Source organism: Ornithorhynchus anatinus, chromosome 5 (genome assembly GCF_004115215.2).
Source record: "Ornithorhynchus anatinus isolate Pmale09 chromosome 5, mOrnAna1.pri.v4, whole genome shotgun sequence".
In the NCBI taxonomy this organism is placed as follows: Eukaryota; Metazoa; Chordata; class Mammalia; order Monotremata; family Ornithorhynchidae; genus Ornithorhynchus; species Ornithorhynchus anatinus.
In genome coordinates, this window is record NC_041732.1 from 19,186,864 (window position 1) to 19,207,371 (window position 20,508).

The 20,508-nt window shown below is 52.7% G+C and overlaps 1 protein-coding gene across 1 annotated transcript in view; it reads right to left on the reverse strand.

The window, feature by feature from the left end:
- Positions 1 to 614: 614 nt before the first annotated feature.
- KLHL25 (kelch like family member 25) overlaps positions 615 to 20,508 on the reverse strand; it is a 33,511-nt gene continuing 13,617 nt past the window's right edge. Inside the window, exons 2-3 of the mRNA XM_001506786.5 lie at positions 8,099 to 9,910; positions 615 to 2,507 (exon numbers count right to left, since the gene is read on the reverse strand). Of these exons, the coding sequence (XP_001506836.2) occupies positions 8,127 to 9,896 (1,770 nt within the window). The 5' untranslated portion in view covers positions 9,897 to 9,910 and the 3' untranslated portion in view covers positions 615 to 2,507; positions 8,099 to 8,126. The remainder of the gene's footprint in view (positions 2,508 to 8,098; positions 9,911 to 20,508) is intronic.

Consider the following 20,508-nt stretch of genomic DNA (forward strand, 5'->3'; position numbering starts at 1 on the left):
GTTCTGGGACAGTTGTGTCCAAGGAGTAGATATGGGTCGGAGATGACACGAAAACATAAGACAAGACCCTAGCATTTAGCACAGTGCTTGGCACATAGTTCACACTTAAACACCACTATTATTATTTCAATCAATAAAATTATTTTTGCCAATCAACCAATGGTATTTATTGAGTGCTTACTTTGTGCAGATCACTATATTAAGCACTCTTTTATCAGGAAAAGAGGGAAGGTGATTATGGGAGCCATGGCCTTGTAGATATTATATTGTACTTTCCCAAGTGCTTTGCTTTGTACAAAGCTCTGCACACAGCATGCGCTCAACAAATACCATGGATTGATTCATATACAGCAGAGAGATCAACCGACCTCTGCTTTAGGCTACTCTCTGGGCTACTGACCTCCACTCCCACAGGACCAGGGGGCACTTGGAGTCTGGAACCAAACAGCTGTAACTTGGTTCCTCCTTTGCTGCTGCCAACAGGCCCTTGGGGAGCAGTCACTGGTTGTTGACATTCCTTGTCCCCTCCTCCCCACCCAACCCCCTGCCTCTGCCACGCTCGCCAATTCTGCTCAACCAGAGTCTTTAGGAAATCAAATCTCCCACAAGGAGTCCCACATTTCCTAGAATCTTTTATTGTTAGAAAACTGGGTCAAAGCTACACAATCTTCAGTAAACTGGATGAAACCTTTTGAGCAAGCCAAGACTGTATGAAAGTGTGTGTGCTCTTCTCAGCTAACCATTCCCAACAAGGTCACTGGGGTATGTGCTTTCAGGAACTCCAGGAGGGTTTGGGGGAACCAGAGGAGATCTCCCTGGGATCATTGGTCACTCCTCACCAAAACTCGAGACACAGGTGGAAAGAGACCTTTCCTCCCTCCCAGATGCCCAAGACCACCGAGGTGCCAGCATCTTCCTTAGGGAATGGAGAGGCATACTGGAGCTTGTCACCAGAGAGGCCTCCTTGGGCCCAAGACTCCCAGAAGGGGAGAGGTGCAGAACCCATCCTCTGCCGCACTCCGGCAGATGGGGGAACAGAATTCACTTCCCTGCCAGACATTACACATGGAAGCCTTAACCCCAGCAACCCTCAGTGGTACCTCCCTGCCCAGAGGAGGGTAGATTAAAAGGCCACAAATCTTGTTGCCCTGTGGTTCTCCAGGCTGAGTGGTGCCAGCAAGAAGCTGGATACACACAGCCCACTGGCCCTGGGGCACATCTGTCCTTCAGTCCTCCCCTGCCCTCTGCTCACAGCTCTCTGGGGAGGCAAAAGGAAGCCAGGGCATGCTGGAAGATGTGACCTCTGGCTATGAAGGGCTCTGTCCAGCTCCATTGAGCTGGGGAACTGCAGTAGTTGGATTGGGGGAGGGGGTATTCAGAGCAGCAGAACCTATTACTATGGTCCTGGAAGTCCCACTTGTTAGTGCAAAAGGGAAATGGGGGCAGGCAATTTGGGGTTATCCAAGCACTTGACTGACCAGGGCGCACCCCTCTACTTCATTCTCACCAGTCACTGCTCCACCCCCAGGGTCCTGGTCTGAGCAGGAGCAGGAAGGGCTCATTTTGAGGCATTGTTGATGGAGTGGGAGGAAGGAAGGAAGGATGTACTTCCTTCCTTCGGAAAAGGAAGGTCAGAATGCACTGAAGCTAACTCCCATCCCACTTTTCCCTAATCAAGAAGTTTTCGCCCACAGCCCACGTAGGGCTACGAAAGGGCACACAAGAGGTTCTGCTGCCTCAAAAGCTGTCTCGGGAATCCATTGAGCCCCAACTGCTGCCTCAAAGTCACCCACTCAGGGCCAGCCACCCTCCCACCCACAACCCACTCCTCTCCTCAATGAAATCTTTCCTGGTGCATCCTGTGAGCAACCTCTTCTAATCCTTTGACAACGTTCCTCAGAAATTCAAACCCACCATTCTCAGCTCCAGCCCGTCACCCCCAAAACCAAAGCTTGGATCCCAGGTCCCAGCGAATCCCGGCTGCTGTGTGCAGGGGTGGGTGGGGGCAGGTCATCAACTCCAGCTGTGGCATGTCCTACTTAGGCCTTGGCGTTTCCCAGAGCACCCTCTCTGGCCCCCTTCATCCTCTGGACCTTTCAGGAGGAGAACAGGGTGTTAACAGTTAAGGATCTTACTACTTTCTTCTTCAACAAAAGCCATTCCCCCACCCCTTATCCCTCTCTCCCACTTCCCTCCCCTAACAAGTACTTCAGTAAAAAAGAACTTGGGTCCTCCCACCTCCCAACCCCCCCAACACCCGGAGTCTGTGGAAGCATCTTCTCTTCTGTCAAGACCCCAGCAGTCCGGTGATCAGTGCCTGGTCACTCTTTCACAGCCCGGCCAGCACGGAGTAGGGATCGTGGCTCTACCCTCGGTAGGTCGGGGATGCTGGGAGGAAGGAAGGGGTGAGGGTGTGAAGGCTCCATTTTCAGCTCTCTGGAGAAGGCCGGGGGTGCCCCAGGCAGGCTCCAGCCAACAGATGAGGCTAAAGGCAGTGACAGCGGCATCTGAGGAGGAAAGTCAGACAGACAACTCTTCACTGTTCACGACATGATTCGATCACACTATGGGAGGAGGGGGTGAGGGGTGTCTACTCTAGGGAAGGAGCTGTCGGGGAGGTGAGAAGGGAGGAGGGTGAGCTGGACCAAGGTCCGTCACTCTCATCAGCTCCCCTTCATTCCTGAACCAACCCGACACCAGAGGCGGGGCGGACACAGACAAGGGAGCCTTCCAGGAGCTGGAGACAGCAGCGTGCCAAGGAACCGAGGAGGACGAAACCAGCCCAAGCCAGCCTACAAGCTTGCACTGCCTGTCCAGTGGCTGCAAGGGCTCAAGGGAAGGGCTCGTAGTGCCCAGCCGCAGCCCCGCCTCAGCCTTGGGGCTATGCTGCCTAAAGACAGGATGGGCGGGGCCTCCCTGAAGCTGCCAGGGACCAGTGCAATGAAGATTCCTGGGAAGAAACAGATGAAAGATTCCTTGGGGCTAAAAGGACATGGGAACTCCTGGCACCTCTGAGTCCAGTTAGCAACATGACCAACCAGAGGAAGAGCCGGCTGCTCTGCAACTTTGGCACTGTGGGAACGGTGAAAAGGAACCGGGACATGGATTATTTTTGGCCTGTCCAATGGGGATCCCGGTGGAAAGATGGACCCCAGATGCTCCCAGCTCTGAAGAGTGTAACAACCTCCCCCCATCACGGTGCAGTGTGATCCCTCGCCTGATTTCACAAGTACAGCTGACAGGACCCGCCTCCTCTCCCAATGCACCGCAGAATCTGAAATGGTGGCAGCCTGAGAATTTTCCCCAGAACCCAGACCTCTGGAGATGCCTGCTTTGTGGCAACTTCCTTTCCTAGTGGATCCAGTTTGCCTGTCCATTGTCTGTTGAGTACCGGTGGGATTGATTCTCTGGAGTGGCAGCAGCAGCAGCAAGGATGCTTGGCAAGGACAGAGCTAGGAGGTGTGGTAGAATTCATCTTCAAGTTCTCATTCAATACGAAAACGGAGGTGCAGCCGTGAGAACTGGGCTGCCAGGGGTGGGTGTCTACAGACTGGGAATCATTTTTTTTAATGACATTTTTGTTAAGCATGTATTATATGTCAGATTCTGTACTAAGCACTGAGACAGATACAAGTTGATCAGGTTGGACACAATCCATGTCCCACATTACATTTTATTATACTGCCCATTTTACAGATGTGGTAACTCAGGCCCCGAGAAGTTATGTGATTTACCCAAAGTCACACAGCAGACAAGTGGCAGGGCTGGAATTAGAAACCAGGTCCTTAGGGCTCCCAGGTCTGTACTCTAGCCACTAGGCCACACTGCTTCTCCTATGGTAAGAGCAGGAGATGGTGGGGAGAGGAGAGGAACAAGATAACAGAGGGAGACTAGGGAAAAGTGTGTGGGGTGGGGGAGACTCACCCGATCAGCACTCTAGCTGCAAAAGAATCTCTCCAAGGCCTCTCCCATCACCCTCTTCCCTTAACCAAACTCAGTTCCCCTCCCTATACCACCACCACTACCCTTCCAGTAGACCATCTCTCTCTCTCCTTTTCTGGCCTCCACCATGGCTTGCTCAAACGTTCATCTCCCTCCCCACCAGTATTTGCCAAGGAATCTCAAAGACTCTTTCCCATTTGGTAGTGGGAGGAAGGGCGGTGGGGGGGCGGGGGAGGGCTGTCTCTATCCTCCAATCACCAACTCCCCAGCCTGTCATGCTCATCTGAGAAGCAGCTAGTGGAAAGAGCATGAGTCTGGGAGTCAGAGGATCTGGATTTTGATCCCAGCTCTGACATCTACCTGCTGTGTGACCTTGTGCAATTCACTTAACTTCTCCATGCCTCAGTTTCCTAATCTGTGAAATGGGGATTGAATCCTCTCTCTCCAATTTAGACTGTGAGTCCCATAAGGGACTGTGTCCAACCTGATTACTTTGTACCTACCCCAGCACTTAGAACAGTGCTTGACACATAGTAAGTGCTTAACAAATACCATTAAAAAAAAAAGTTGTGGGCCACCTCAATCTAGCTTCATTACTCTGGGGAAAAACAGGTGTGTTTCCTCAACTCCCAAGATAATAATAATAATGAAGGTATTTGTTAAGTGCTTACTATGTGCAAAGCACTATTCTAAGCACTGGGGGGGAATACAAAGTGATCAAGTTGTCCCAAGTGGGGCTCACAGTTTTAATCCCCATGTTACAGATGAGGTAACTGAGGCACAGAGAAGTTAAGTGACTTGCCCAAAGTCACACATCTGACAGGTGGCGGAGCTGGGATTAGAACCCATGACCTCTGACTCCCAAGCCCATGCTCTTTCCACTGAGCAATGCTGCTTCTACCGTTACCAAGAGGGAAAAACATGGGCAGTTTCTCCTGCCCAGGATTTTCAGGCAGGAGCCAGGAAGTCGAAACTGTCCAACACTGTGGGCACTGAGCATGGCCAAGCGAAGGCTGAGGTAGGGTGGCTAACTGCTTTTATGGTGCGAAGGGTCCATATGAAGTGACCACTCCCAGTGGGCTGTCCCACTTCTTGAAGACCAGTATTCTCCCAAGCACATAGAACAGAGCTCTGCAAATAGAAAGCAATCAATAAATACTATTGTTTGACCGATTAACTTATGGGGAAATGACTTAAAGTGGCAGCAAGAGAGAAACCGGTCAGCTATAAGGAAGGATTTCCCATTCAACTCTGGAAATCATGAGAGGACTGGAACGGGCTCAGAATGATCTCAGTTGGTTAGGTCTCCTAGAGGCAAGGGACTGATTCAGATGACCTTGAGGATTTTCCCAGCTCCATGGTGCAACCAGACCCCAGCCCAACCTGCCTCTGACCTGCTCCAGGAAGACTGGGCCACGGCCTGATCACTTGCCGTTAGGCCACTGTTCCTCCAGGCACCTGGGTAGGGCTAAGGAGGCCTGAGGAAAAGAGGGGCTAGGCAACTAAGTCATATGGGCCACTTTCCAGCCCCGTGATTCCCTCTCTTGCCCTGTGCCAGCCACCCCCGCCTCCCCCAAGTTGGGAGACAGGGGAGTACAAGAAACTAGGCAGCATGGCTCACCGGGATGGATGCCAGACCATTTCTCGCCAGCACCACTGACCAATTTTGCTGGACTGCTTCGCTTTGCTGCCAGAGGACGACTCCCCCTCCCCTTGACCAAAGGGTGCTTCTCACAGGAGGTATCTAGGGATACCTGAACTCTGGAAGGCATTAACTCAAGCTAACATCTTCAGAGCCAGAGGTTCCCTGGAGACCCAGAATGGAATTTTTACTCCCCTTTTGGTCCTCATGAGAGAGAAAGCCTAGAAGAGACAGGCACGCACATAGGCAGTCACACAGGCTCCGAGGAAAAGAAGCAAAAGAGTACAAACTTCATTTCTATTCCAGGCAGGTCCAACCCAACCCCCTCCATGGACAGTACCAAATCCCAGACAGGGGCCACTCCTGCTCTCACCCCTCCCCTCCATAGGGGAACTCCAGGGACTTGGTTGGGTCTGACCTAAGCAGCCAAGACATCTGCTCCAATTAAGACTCCTTCCTACAGAGAGCACCGGCTGCCCTGGCCAGTACACAGGCCTTCCAGCATTTGAGGGCAGCTGCCCCTGATTCACTGGGAAAATTCAATTTCCAGCATGGGGTGGCTTCCGAGAGGAGACCCTGGGTCCTGAGCAGAAAAGGACAGAGCCCCTGACAGCGTGTATGATCCAGGGCTTGTTAATTAGATTAGAAGGGGTACCCTGGTGGGTGCTAGGCAACAGGGGGATGGGATGGGCAGAGGATGGGAGCATGTGAATGAAGGAAACATATTAACATTCAGGACAGGGCATCTCTCAGGCTGAGGCATTAAGCTCTCCGCCTCTGCCTGGCTGTCCCACCACCCTGAACCCCAGAGATGGATCGGCTCCTGAAAGAGCCTCTCATCTGGGCCTGGGGGGGAAGACCCAGCTAGCTGCTGCATCGCGGGATGGTCCTCGAGAGCCCCGCCAGCTGGACACCTACAAGCAAGAGGGGTGCTTGAATGGCACCCAGAAGTTACCTGGAGGCCTCCTCTTCATGCGCTTGGCTGGCAAGCATGGTGGGTGCCCTGGGCTGGAAGCCTTCTTGCTGGGAGAGGGGTGTGCTGTGGCCGCAATCCCTTACATTACCCAGCTCTAGGGGTGGGCGGGGGAAGAGAAGCAGTGTGGCTTAGTGGAAAGAGCCCCGGCTTGATAGTCAGAGGACATGGGATCTAATCTCGGCTCTGCTACCTGTCTGCTGTGTGACCTTGGGCAAGCCACTTAACTTCTCTGTGCCTCAGTTACCTCATCTGTAAAATGGGGTTTAACACTGTGAGCCCATTGTGGGACCACCTGATTACACTGTATCTACCCCAGTGCTTAAGAACAGTGCTTGGCACATAGTCAACGCTTAACAAATACCATCATTATTATTATGAGGCAGTCCCCAGGATGAGTACCTCATGTGTGAATCCCTTCGCCTTCCCTAGTGTCCCCTTGAACCCTCACTGGGATTACCACTTCTTCCGTGGCTGAGTCAAGGACCGACAAGGAGGCTGGCTCTCCTCGAGCCCTCTACTTTCCCTAGATTCAAAAAACTGCCATCTTCCCTGCTGGAGACTGAAGCCGGCTCTTTCTGCTGGCAGCATTCCGATCCAACCAACAGGACCCAGGCGCTCTCCTGCTTCCCCAACAAATCATCCGACAAGTGGCTCTGCCAGCTTGACGGGCCCCACCTGGGTTCCTGGCCCGAGGCAGAGTGTGTCGGGCTGGATCCGGGGAATGCCGCGATGCCATCTGTGTGTTTCTGCTCACAAACCCTGTTACCTTTCTGGGACAACGCTATGGAAAGAGCCCTTCAAAGTGCCCTTGCTCCAGCTCTCCTGGCACACCCCTACCCGGCAGTGCCCCCTCCTTGGTGACTGGTGTTTCAGAAACCCCTGGCTCTGGGCTGATCAGCAGGAGCTCTGGAGGGCTGGAGCCTCTGGCTGTACAACCTTGTCCTGATGCAAGCCCAAGGGTCAACTCTCTGAGAAACTGCATGAAACCAAAAGAAGTAAGCACTGAGCTATCTACCCCCATCTCAGATTTCCCTCCACCCCTGCCAAGGTCAATTCTAAAAATGACGGGCTATGCACTTTGTCTGAAAAGTTGACAAAATGGCTGACACTTTGGATGGCCTTGGGGCTAGCGGGTCGGAACAGGGGGATATCTGGGACGCTAAAGCTAGCCTCCAGTAGGCCCTGGGGGACGCCCCAAGAGAAAGAGCATCTTCCTTGGCCACAGCCCGGCAGGCAGTGGAAACAGCAGGACACGTGACCTCCTTGAGTCCTGAGAGAACCGGAAATGTCTCCGGGTGACCCCACTATGTAAATCATAAGACAGACCCATCCGTTCCTATCCCCCACAGTCCTGGTGGAATATGGGCAGAAGGGTGTGGAGGCTGTAAGCCCTCAGTCCAATCCAGAACAATCCTTGGGCCCTGTCCCCCCAGGGGGGACCCTACCGGCTGAGGGAGCCAATAGGGCCCGGCTGGGCTAATGGAGCAGACCGACAGGGATGGGGTCGGGAAGCTGAAGGGCAAAGGCATGGCCCTTACCTCAGTGGGCTCCCAGGTGGCAGCCCCTTCAGGCCGGAAGGTGCTTCCAGGTGCTGACAAAGGCGGTGGGGATGAGAGAGTAAGGCACTGTAGTGACGCAGTTCCAGGTATCCGAGGTGGGGTCATAGCAGTCCAGGGTCTTGCAGCGCTGCGTCCCAAAGTAGCCTCCCACGACATAGAGCTTGTTCCCCGAGGCCAGGGCATGGCAGGACATGCGCTTGGCTGTCATGTCCCCGATGCGGGTCCAGCGGGTGGTCTCGCAGTCGAAGCGGTAGGCCGAGGCAGCGGTGAACTCGGTGTCACCGCCCATGATGAAAATCTGGCTGCCCAGCACGGCGGCGGCGGTGTAGCGCCAGGGCTGGGGGCACTCCGCCTCAATGGTCCAGCGGTTCTGGGCCGGGTCGTAGCACTGGACCTTGGCTGCCAGGTCCCGGTGGATGCTGGTCCCACCGAAGACAAAGAGCTTGAGCTGGGCACTGACCACGGCAGCGTTGCTGACGCCGTCCCGGAGGGGCGCCACCATTGCCCACTTGTTGGTCTCTGGGTCGAACTTCTCCACCTGCTTCAGGGACACAGACGGGGAAGCCGGGAAGACCCCTGCCACAGCTGTGTGGCCCCCAACCACATACAGACGGTTCTGCAGCTCGGCCGAGCCGTGGCCGAAGCGGGCGATGAGCATGGGGGCGGCTTTGGCCCACTCCTCGTGGACAGTGTCGTAGACCCAGACGTCTTTGGAGACCCCATTCTCGGCCCCGCGGCCCCCCGTCACGTACACCTTGCAGCCGACGGCGCAGGCACTGAACTCCTTGCGGGGGCTGGGCAGGTCGGCCTTGGGGATGATCTCCTTGGCCTGCTGGTCCACCTGGTAGATCTTGTCGCACAGGAAGGTCTGGCCGCCCAGGATGAGCAGGGTGTGGCCGGCCTTGCGGGGCCGGGCCCAGGGGCCGGGGACCGCCCCGGCGTCCCGCAGGATCCGTTCCTTGCAGCGCAGGGCCTCGGCCACGAGCAGCCGGCTGCGTTCGTCCCCCACGATCAGCGGTTCGGAGGCCGCTGCCTCCCGGAGGCGGTCGGCAGGCAGCAGGGCTAGCCGTACGCCCCCCAGAAGCTCCGGCAGGTGGGCCCGGCGCCGCTCCGGGTCGTGCCGGACCCAGCGGACCACCGCTTCGAAGACCACCCGCTCATCCTCCGTCTCCAGCTCGTCGCTTGAGATCAGGTCCAGCAGCGTTGCCTTGGACAGGCTGCGGAAGTCCTCGCTCCGCTGCAGGGCCTCAAAGTGCGCCAGGCACATGCGCCAGGACAGCTCGTAGAGCCGCCGGCATTGGTGGGCGTCTGACAGGAGCATCATGCCCAGGCAGTTGGTCGGGAAGAGGTTCTTCTCCAGGAACTCAGCCGCCGCATCCCGCACGTCGGGAAACTGCAGCATGTCCCCAGCCTCCAGCAGGGACTCGGCATTCTCCTCGTTGATGATGATCCGGGACGAGTAGGCGAAGTCCAGCAGCGGCTCCAGCACTTCAGGGTGGAGGCTGTCGTGGAAGTTGACTGCCTCGTCCAGGCTCTCCCGCAGGCCGTGGCTGAACATGGCCTCGAAGTAGCGGCTGGAGGCGGCCAACACGGCCCGGTGGCAGGGGAAGGCACGGTCGCCGGCCCGCAGGGTCACGTCCGTGAACATGCGGTGCTTACGCAGGGTGTTCAGGTGGGCCAGGACACAGTCCGGGTGGGAGGGCTTGTGGAAGACCGAGATGTTCGCGGAGCCCGTGCTGCTGCGGGACTTGCGGTTTTCATGGACGCTGACGGACATGGTGGATCGCGGGCCTGCAGAGGAAGGGGGCGTGGGGGAAGGATGGAAAAAATCTGTCAGTCCCGTGAGTGCTGTGGGAGGGAGAGATAGAAAAGTGGGAGGAAGGGTGTGAGGGTGTGCAATTGAGTATGAGGGAGAGTGTTTGTGTGTGTGTGTGTGTGTGTGTGTGTGTGTGTGTGAGATAGGGAGAAAGAGAGAAAGTGTAAGAAAGTGAGAGGATGTGAGAGAGTGGTGTGTGTATAAGTGTGAATGGATGTTGGTGTGACAGTGTGATGAGAGAGTAAGAGACTGTGGGAGAGCGAGAATGAGAGAGAAAGAGGGTGTGTGAGTGTGGGAGAGGGTGAGTGTGAGAATGAGAGTGTGTGTGTGTGTGTGTGTATGTCTCTGTCTGCTTTGGGGCCCAGCGCCTCCTGGGCCCTACTGCCTTTTTCCTTTATGATTTTTGTTTAGCACTTACTATGTGCCAGGCATTGTACTAAATACTGGGTTAGATGCAAACTAATCAGGTTGGACACAGTCCATGTCCCACATAGGGCTCGCAGTTTTTACCCCCATTTTGCGGATGAGATAACTGAGGTCCAGAGAAGTTAAGTAACTTGCCCAAGGTCACAGGGCAAACAAGTGGCAGAGCTGGAATTAGAACCCAAGTCCTTGTGACTCACAGGTCCACATGCTCACAGGCCATACTACTTCTCAGGGCAGAGCACTGTTCTATGAGCTTGTGAGAGTATAATCGAGTTAGTAGACGTGGTTCCTGCCGTCAAGGAGCTTCAGACAAGCGAATGGTGGGCCTTCTGACCTTTGATCTTACTGCACTGGCCACTGCAGGAAACAAAGTTGGAACTCTTCATTCACCATGTTTGATAGCCAACCAAAAAACTGTTCTTCACTGCCGAGTGCTCCAAATCAACAAGCACAGCCAAGTCATCATTGGCTGACTGCTTCACGAGAGAGCTGCATCCGGGACAGAGAGCAGCTGGGTCCATCCAGATACTGCTTCGGAAGAAATAGTTCCAGATGTGAAGCCGCTATTGGTTCCATGGGAGAAAAAGCTATCCCTGAATTTGAAGAGATTACCTAAAGCCGACTGCTCTGACCTCTATTTTACAGCTGTCGGCTGCCACCCACGGGCATGACACCACCTTTAGGGGATTGAACTCCGTTTGGGGATTTGGGCAGTCTGGAAGGTTCCTGAGAAGCAGAGCGCCACATAATAGCCTCCCAGATTCTTCCACTTGGCCCCCAGGCTGCTCACAGCCCGGGGGCAGAGGAGTGTCAGGTTCCCTGGACGGGCGCCGGATTTGGGAAGAGCCAGATTGGCTTTACTTTCAGACCAAGCGGTTCCCCTGGATGATTCAGAAACCAGAAGGCGGCTGCTGGGACTCCGAAGGGGAATCTGACCAGACCCTCTGCCTGTAAACCCCCAGGGCTCTCTTCCAAAGCGCAAATGAGAAGCACAGGAGAGAGGAATCATGGGAAAGAGCTCTTCAATCAGGAAATGCAGAGCACTTAACACAACAATCTGGATTTACCTCAAGCCACATGGCCCAGGAAGCTTAAAGCTCATGAAGTGGGGTGCCTCTTCAAGGACCCTGGTGCCAGAGACGCATGTATCTCTCAGGCCAGAGCCAGGCAGCTAGCGTCTGGCCACCAGATTGGGTCACCATGAAAGGCTACCCTCTTCCTGGTGCTCGATGCCCTAGGGGCGTGGCCAAAGGGTCGGGACTCCTATATGGAGCAGGTGATGGACACCGAACTGTAATTCCCAAAGTGCCACTAGCACCTTCAACCCTGGGAAAGATCAGTCTCCTCTCCAAATGCCTGTGCCAGAGAGGAGAGCCAATGTCTTACCTCAGGGCTAAGGTCAGTGGTCAGTTTTCATTCAATCATATTTACTGAGCGCTTACTGTGTGCAGAGCACTGTACTAAGCATTTGGGAGAATACAATACAACAATAAACAGACACACTCCCTGCCCACAATGAGCTTATGGTCTAGAGAATGGACCAAGCCGCCCTCCTTCCGCTAACCAGTCCTCTCTCTGCTGGCTGACCTACCGTCACAGGTGGACTAAATCTCACTCAAATGACAACTCAAATCCAGAAACAAACTTTCCTTATTAGTAAATATCGGATGTTTATGAACAAACTGTAAGCTCTGTTGCTTGGGAAACATACGCACACAAACACACAACACACCATTTCAAAACAGGATTTTCACAAACTGCAAATGCAAATAAATGTTTCCTCCTTCCACAGACACCAAGGGCACCATCCCATCCAGTGGGCGCCCCCTCCCATGGCCCCCAGCAGGGACTCGGGGGAGCAGAGGAAGGAAGAAATTACATAACAGAGGTGGAATGAAATCAGCATCAAGTCGATCTCTCCCCCGTCCCTCTTCTCTCACTCTCCTAGCTCCTCATTCATCACCCAGGTAAGAAAACACAAAGTCACAAGCATAATCTGCTGCTGCCACATGTTCCATCATCATCAACAGTATTCATTGAGCACTTGCTATGTGCATAGCACTGAACTAAACACTTGGGAGAGTATGATACAACAGAATTAGCAGGCACATTCCCTGCCCACAAGGAGCTTACAGTGTGATAATGATGACAGTAATAATAATTATGGTACTTATGTGCTTACTATGTGTCAAGCACTGTTCTAAGCACTGGGCAGATACAAGCAAATCGGGCTGGATACAGTTCCTGTCCCGGATGGGGCTCACAATCTTCATCCCCATTTTACAGATGAGGTCACTGAGGCCCAGAGAAGTAAAGGGACTTGCCCAATATCCCACAGCAGACGTGTGGCAGATCAGAGTTTAGAACCCATGACCTTCTGACTCCCAGGCACGATCCTCTATCCACTAAGCTATGCCACTTTAGCATCCCAGGCTGAAGCCAGAGAAGCTCTGAGCAGCCTCGGCTTTGGGTCTCCGTTGCTGGCAGAAGCTCAGTTCCAGTGCAGCCTGGTGAGAGGGGGTCCTGCCCAGAGGATCTCTGTTCTTTTCAAATAAGTGCCAATTAGTACTTAGTACAGTGCTCTGCATAAGGTAGGTGCTCAATAAAGATGACTGAATGAAAATGCCATAACCAGGACTACCAGAGTTTACCGTGCGGCCGTATTTATTCCAGGAAGACCAGTGTGAGCTTACTAATAAGACCCACTCTCATTAGTGAAAATCTCTGCTCTGAGAGGAGATTGGGCCAGAGGGGTAGGGGATAGGTCCTATTTTAGGAGCAAAACTGGTCCAGAATTTACCTACGAGTTTAGGGTAGCCCTTTGGCTTCACCCCCCAACAGTGCTGCAGTGCAAGCAGTTGGCCACTGAAACTGCCTGTCCCTTTAAGGACCATTTGTCTGAAGTCTTTACCAGTAGTCTTGTCTCATGCCGTCGAGTCGTCTCCAAACTACAGCGACACCATGGACACATCTCTCCCAGAATGCCTCACCTCCATCCGCAGTCATTCTGGTAGTGTATCCATAGATTTCTTGGTAAAATACAGAAGTGGTTGCCTCCTTCCACGCAGTAGAGTCTCCGCCCTCGACTCTCCCAAGACACTGTTGCCCAGCACAGGTGAGTCTTGACTTGTAGCCTCTGCTTGACTCTCCTTCCTGTAGTGGAGACTAGAGTAGAGTACTGCTTGACTCTCCTTCCTGTTGTCAAGACCAGTAGAATACTGGAAACTTTTCAAATGCAACCCTGAGAGGTGGTCACCAGTAGTACTTATGGTATTTATCAAGGGCTTACTGTGTGCAGAACACTGTACTAAGCCATGGGAAAAAACAGCAGTTAGACCCGGTCCCTGCCTCTTGGGGGCGGAGGGGGCGATCACTCTGGACCTAAACTAAGGCTCATCCCGGAACTTGTGACACCATGACTGGCCTATACCCATGCCCACCCCTCCCATTTCCACCCTATTCCCTGGTGGTCCCCTTTAGAAGCAGGCATGCCTTACAATCTGTGGGGAACAACGTGTCAGGGGCGGGCGGCTGGGACGGGTGAGACAGCGGTGGGGAGGGCGTAGCCAAGTCATGGGGTGGCATGGGAAACAGCCGGGATCACTCTGCACACCCCCTGTGGTTCCAACTCCCCGACCCCAACTCCTGCAATCCCTGCTCACTCCTGCCCAGAACCCCATTCTGAGATTCTCCCTTCCCATCCCCCATAACAAATGATCCTATACTGGTTGGTCGTCCAGATGGAGCCTATACCCGGTAGGGGGCAAGCAAACCAGTCAGATAATGCCCTCCCCTTCCCGACCCGCTGGACACTCATCTAATTCCAGAGAGGTTCCACTCTTCTGCTCCTAGGTCAGGTGACCCTCTTTAGGTTGCCCTTGGCTGAGGGCAACACATTTCTGGATGCATCTACCAAATGCTTGAGCCTCAACATGCCACCTTGGTTTTTTAGCGTTGGATCGGAATGAAAGCATGTTCTCGGAGAGGAGGGGTGTTCTCCTGCCCCTCCTCGCCCCGACTGTGGCTTGCGGAAGGGAGGCAGTCAAAGACCACTCTCAGTAGCCAATAGGACTGTGTACTAGGGAGGCAGGAGGGGTCACCGAGGCCTGTGGCAGGAAGCTAAGGGCCAGCCAGGTGACACCTGAAGATAAACAGAGAGCAAGCTGCCATCATATATTTCCCAGAACTCCCCTCCCTAAACTGGACAACTTATACACACACACACACACACAGAGAGGCACCTTTGGGGTCTTTTGTTTCAGGTTTTGTTGCGTTGCTTTTTTTTTATACAGCTGGGATTGTGCTTGCCTTTGCTCTGTGTCAGGCTAGATGGCCAACCTCAACAGCAGCTGCCAAGCTGTCCCTCCTCTTTCCCCTGCCTCACCTGTCCAGTAAGGCAAACATTTCTTTAATTCGGTGGGCTTCACCGGGGGGGCGGGGGGGGGGGGCGCGCATGGGGCGAGGCGGCAGCCTGCAGCTGAACCATCTGGGCTTTCTGCATTCCCCGGCCAGCAGGGTGGGGGACCACCTGTCCCATAGCCAAATGGTGGTAAACAAGGACCTTAGGGAGTGGCGGGAGGGGAAAGAAGGCAAGTGCGTTGACATATAGGAAATATAACCCCGTCTCCCGAGGGGGCTTCACCTTCTCCCACCACCCACCCTGACATGCAAGGAAAGGAGGAAGAGGCAGGCTGCTCTTTGCCCCACAAATCTGCTTTCTCACCATCCCTCCCCTTCCCCCATCACCTTTGCTTGCCTCTACCACCCACTACAATTACTAGTTATTACCATCATCTGCCCTGGCCCGCCTCCAATTCACCATGATGCTTTTCTCACCTTCCTCCTCTCCTTTTCCATACCTGCACTGGTCCTCAGGGAAATCAGCATCGACATAAACATTTGTGACAATGCCGTCCACTTCTTCTTGCTCCTCCTCACCCACTCACCACCAACTGGGCCATACCCTGGACTTAATCATCACCACCACAGTAAAAATTGTAGTATTTGCTAAATGCTTACTATGTGCCAAGCATTCTACTAAGTGCTGGGGTACAAGATAATCAGGTGCCCCTTGGGGCTCACATTCTAAGTTGGTGGGAGAACAGGTACTGAATCCCTCATTCTGCAGGTGAGGAAACCGAGGCCCAGAGATATTAAGTGATTTGCCTAAGGTCACACAGCAGGCACATGGTGGAGCCAGGATTAGTACCCAGGTCTGCTGACTCCCAGGTCTGTCCTCTTTCCACTAATAATAATAATTATGGTATTTGTTAAGCGCTAAGTGCCATGCACTGTACTAAGTGCTGGGGTAGATACCGCCAAATAGAGTAGGACACGGTCCCTATCTCACAGTGGGCTCACAGTCTCAATTCCCATTTTACAGATGAGGTAACTGAGGCACAGAGAAGTAAAGTGACTTGTCCAAGGCTACACAGCAAGTGGAAGAGCTGGGATTAGAACCCATGCCCTCCTGACTCCCAGGGCCATGGTCTATCTACTATGCCATGCTGCTTCTCCGTATTGCTTTCCATTAGAGAAGTAGTGTGGCTCAGTGGAAACAGCCTGTGGGCTTGGGAGTCAGAGGTTGTGGGTTCAAATCCAGGCTCTGCCACTTGTCAGCTATGTGACTGTGGGCAAGTCACTTAACTTCTCTGTGCCTCAGTTACCTCATCTGTAAAATGGGGATTAACTGTGAGCCTCACGTGGGAGAACCTGATTACCCTGTATCTACTCCAGCGCTTAGAATAGTGCTCTGCAGATAGTCAGTGCTTAACAAATGCCAACATTATTATTATTATCAATCACCTCCTCACCAACCTGACCTAGCTGACCAACTAATCTCACCAACTAACCTCACCAACTCTGAAATCCCTCTCTCTGATCACATCCTTCTCATCTCCTTCACGCCCTTCCCTGGCAATGCTGCCTCAACAACATTCATTCATTTATTCGATTGTATTTATTGAGCGCTTACTTTGTGCAGAGCATTGTACTAAGCGCTTGGAAAGTACAGTTCAGCTATAAAGGGAACAACACTGCCTCCATAGAGACCTCTGATCTCTAGACACCCCCTCCACTTATCCCAGACCACCATGCTCCCTATCAATCAATGGCATTTATTGAGCACTTATTTTGAGTTGAACACTGCAAGTCCTTGGGAGTGGATAGAATGTGCCCTGCCCACAAGGAGCATACAGTCTCCCTAACTTTCTCCCCCTCTAGACTATAAACTCACTGTGGGCAGGGAACGTGTCTACCAACTCTGTTGTACTGTACTCTCCCAAGCGCTTAGTACAGAGCTGGGTAAACAGTAAGTGCTCAATAAATACCACTGATTGATTCCTTCTCTGTTGAACAAATCCACATTGTTAACACCACCCTCATTATTGAATTCAATTATCTCCCTCCTCCCCGCCACACCTCTATCGATCTACCACTTCCACCCTCAGTCCAGGATTCCCCCCACAGTAGGCATCTTCCACCCCTGCACTTAACAAAAATCACAATTATCTTTATCATCATTTATTGAGCACTTACTACATTCCAAGCACTGTACTAAGCACTGGGGCAGGTACAAGATAATCAGGTCCCATATGAGGCTCACAGTCTAAGTAGGAGAGTGTACAGGTATTGAATCCCTATTTTTAGATGGGGGAACTGAGGCACAGAAAAGTTAAATGACATGACCGAGATCATACAGCAGCTAAATGGCAGAGCTGGGATTAGAACTCAGGTCCTCTGAGTCCCAGACCCGGGCTCTTTCCACTAAGCCATACTGCTTCCATTTGTGCCATGAAGCTTCTTGTGGATTTCTTCCCACAAGCAGAAGAAATCCACCCACCAGAACAACTTCAATCGCTTCAAATACACTTACTTTCAGTACTTTTTATCTTCTCTTCTACTCAGCAACACATTTCCCGCATTGACTTTGCCCAGCATGCCCACCCAGTGTTCCACCTTTGAGTCCCTCCTGAAACCCTTGGTGCCCCCAAATTCCCTCTTGCCCCCTTTGACCTTGCTAACTACTTAGCTGATTTAAAATAAACCACAATGAGTTCCCACAAATTTGCCCTCATCCTCCCCCTCCAACTCCCTCTTATGCCCACATCCACTCTAATAATAATAACAATAATGACATTTGTTAAGCACTTACTATGCTCCAGGCACTGTTCTAAGTAATAATAATAATAATGTTGGCATTTGTTGAGCGCTTACTATGTACAGAGCACTGTTCTAAGCGCTGGGGTAGATATAGGGTCATCAGGTTGTCCCACGTGAGGCTCACAGTTAATCCCCATTTTACAGATGAGGGAACTGAGGCACAGAGAAGTTAAGTGACTTGCCCACAGTCACACAGCTGACAAGTGGCAGAGCCTGGATTTGACCCATGACCTCTGACTCCCAAGCCCGGGCTCTTTCCACTGAGCCACGATGCTTCTCTGTACTGGGGTGGGTATAAGCAAATTGGGTTGGACACAGTCCCTGTCCCATGTGGGGCTCACAGTCTCAATTCCCATTTTACAGATGAGGTAACTGAGGCACAGAGAAGTATAGGACTTGTCCAAGGTCACACAGCAGAAAAATGGTAGAGCCAGGAAGAGAACCCAGGTGTTTGTGCCAAGCACTGAACTAAGCACTGGGGTAAAGATAATCAGACAGAGTCTCTGTCCTACATGGGGAGATCAGATATTTAAACCTTAATTTACAGATGAGCAAAATGAAGCACTTAGAAATTAAGTGGTTAACTGAAGGTTGCTCAGCAAACCAGTGGTGGAGTCGGGTTTAGAATGCAGGTCCCCTGATTTCCATGCCCGTGCTCTTTTCACTAGGCCACACTGGTATCTCTATCCTTCTCCACTATCTCGCAAGAGATCAACTGCCTGTTTTCAAATTCCACCCTCTTCACTTTCTCCTCAGACTCCATCCCTCTGCAACTTCTAAAAACACTTGTACCCGTGCCCTGAACCCCCAACTGCCACCTTCACCCACTCACTCTCTGATGGCCCCTTTCCATCTGTCTTCAAGCTTTCATTTCCTTTGTCCTAAAACGACCTTCTCAAGATTTCACTGTACCATCTATTTATTGCCCAATATCCCTTCTCCTGTTGCTGTCCAACTTCTCAAGTGAATTCCATATATCCACTACCTCCATTTCCTCTCCTGTAATTCCCTTCTTGACCTTCAACAATGTAGTTTCCTCCCACTTCATTCTGCTGACAGGGCTCTCTCTGAGATCACGTTAACCTGCTTCTCAGCAAATCTAACCAATTCTTCTCCGTCCTAATCTTCTCTCGGCTGCCTTCGACACTGAGGACCGACTCCCTCGTCCTGGAAACGTTATCTAGCAGTGATTTTCTTAAAGGGAGGGAGGCAGAGGAGGAGCCTGCCAAGTAGACTGAGAAACCAGGAGAGGAAAGCGTCAGTGAAAACAAGGTTAGATAGTGTTTCCAGAAGAAGGAGGTGGTCCCCCAGGAGCAAAGAGGTCAAAGAGGATTAGGATGAAGTAGAGGCTATTGGATCTATCCAGAAGAGACCTTAGAGAGGGCAGTTTCTGTGGAGCGGAGTGGAGGGGGTGGAAGCTAGATTGGAGGTGGGCAAGGAGAGAATTAGAGGAGAAGAAGTGGAGGCAATGAGTGAAAATAACTTGCTCGAAGTCTGGAAAGGATGGCGTGAGGGAGATGGGGCGATAACTGGCGGGAGCCATGGCGTCAAGGGAAGGTTTTTTTAGGGTGGGGGAAACAAGGGTATGTTTGGCTTCCTTTCATCCTTGACTTGTTTCTGATCCAATCACTGCTCCTCTTTGCCATCACTGGAACCAAGTTCTCCCCATCTGACATTGTCTCCCCTCCTTTTCTCTCCTACAGAGGCCTTATTTTCTCCCACTCCCCAAGGCTCATTGGGAAATGGGGCATCAGCTTCTTTCTTAGACCCCAGTTCCACTTTAGCACCATCCCTCTTTTTTCCTTCATTGGAAACCCATATCACCCACATCTACCACCCACTCCAATTACTAGTCATCATCACCCACCATCCTCCAGGATCCACCTCCAACATCCTGAACCGTTTTGATGCCTTTCTTACACTCCTGATCTTGATATCCTGATCCTCGGGGACCTCAACCTCTATGGGGATTTTCCCGACGACCCCTACTCTGCCCACTATTTTTCTCTATTTGACTCCACTAACCTCCTGATCCAACCGACCTCACCCTCTCGTCCACTTGGACAAGAAGGGGGGGAAAGAGTAGGGGGAGAGGGCTAGGGAGAGGGATAAGGAGGGAAATGGGGAGGAGGATAGGAAGGAACATGGGCGATGGAGGAGGGAGGATGCTCTCTCACACCCACTGTTTTCACCAGGAAGACCTTATTCTGCCTAGACTGATTTGGGCAGCAGAAAGCCCCAGAAGGCCGAGTTATGGCATAGGGCAATGTGAACTCTGTCGGGGTGACAGGCTCCCTGCTGCTGTTCCAGAAGGTCCATGCCAACCAGGGGAAGGGTAGGGTGGGGTGTGGCAGTGGGGGTGAGAGGGCATAGCGGGACCAAGCCCCACTCTCACAAACCAGAAGCTGCGATCACAGCAAAGGACATGAAAAGGGAGCCGGAAGCCAGGTGACCTCCAGATGACGCAGCTGCTCCTGGCTTTGAAGGTGGAATGCGCAGGGCCTTGGGGCTGCTGGGACCTGACTGAGGGATTGAATTTTCCCCTTCCACTCACCAGCTCTGTCCTCTCCTGTGGGACCATCCATCAAGCTGAGCTGGTTCCCCTGCCAACCGGCTAAATCGTTATTAAGTGCCTACAGAGGGCTCAGTGTGCCATCGCACTGACCGCAAGGGGAGAATCTAGCCCTAAGATACCTCAGCTTATCACAGGGTGGCAATCCTAGCCCGGCTATGATGAGCAATCCCTGCTGCTGATGGGAGAGACTCTAGCCTGCTGCTTCTCCTCCTCTTCCTCCCTGTGCCCCCTGTCACCTCCCGTCAGGGTTTCCCTGATCAGGTCCTATGGTCTCCGCCCATCCTACCCCGTCATCCCTGGTGGAGCCTGCTGCTTTCCCTCCCAAGAAGCAGCATGGTCTAGTGGACAGAGCCTGGCCTGGGACTCAGAGGACCTGGGTTCTAATCCTGGCTCTACCACATGTCCGCTGTG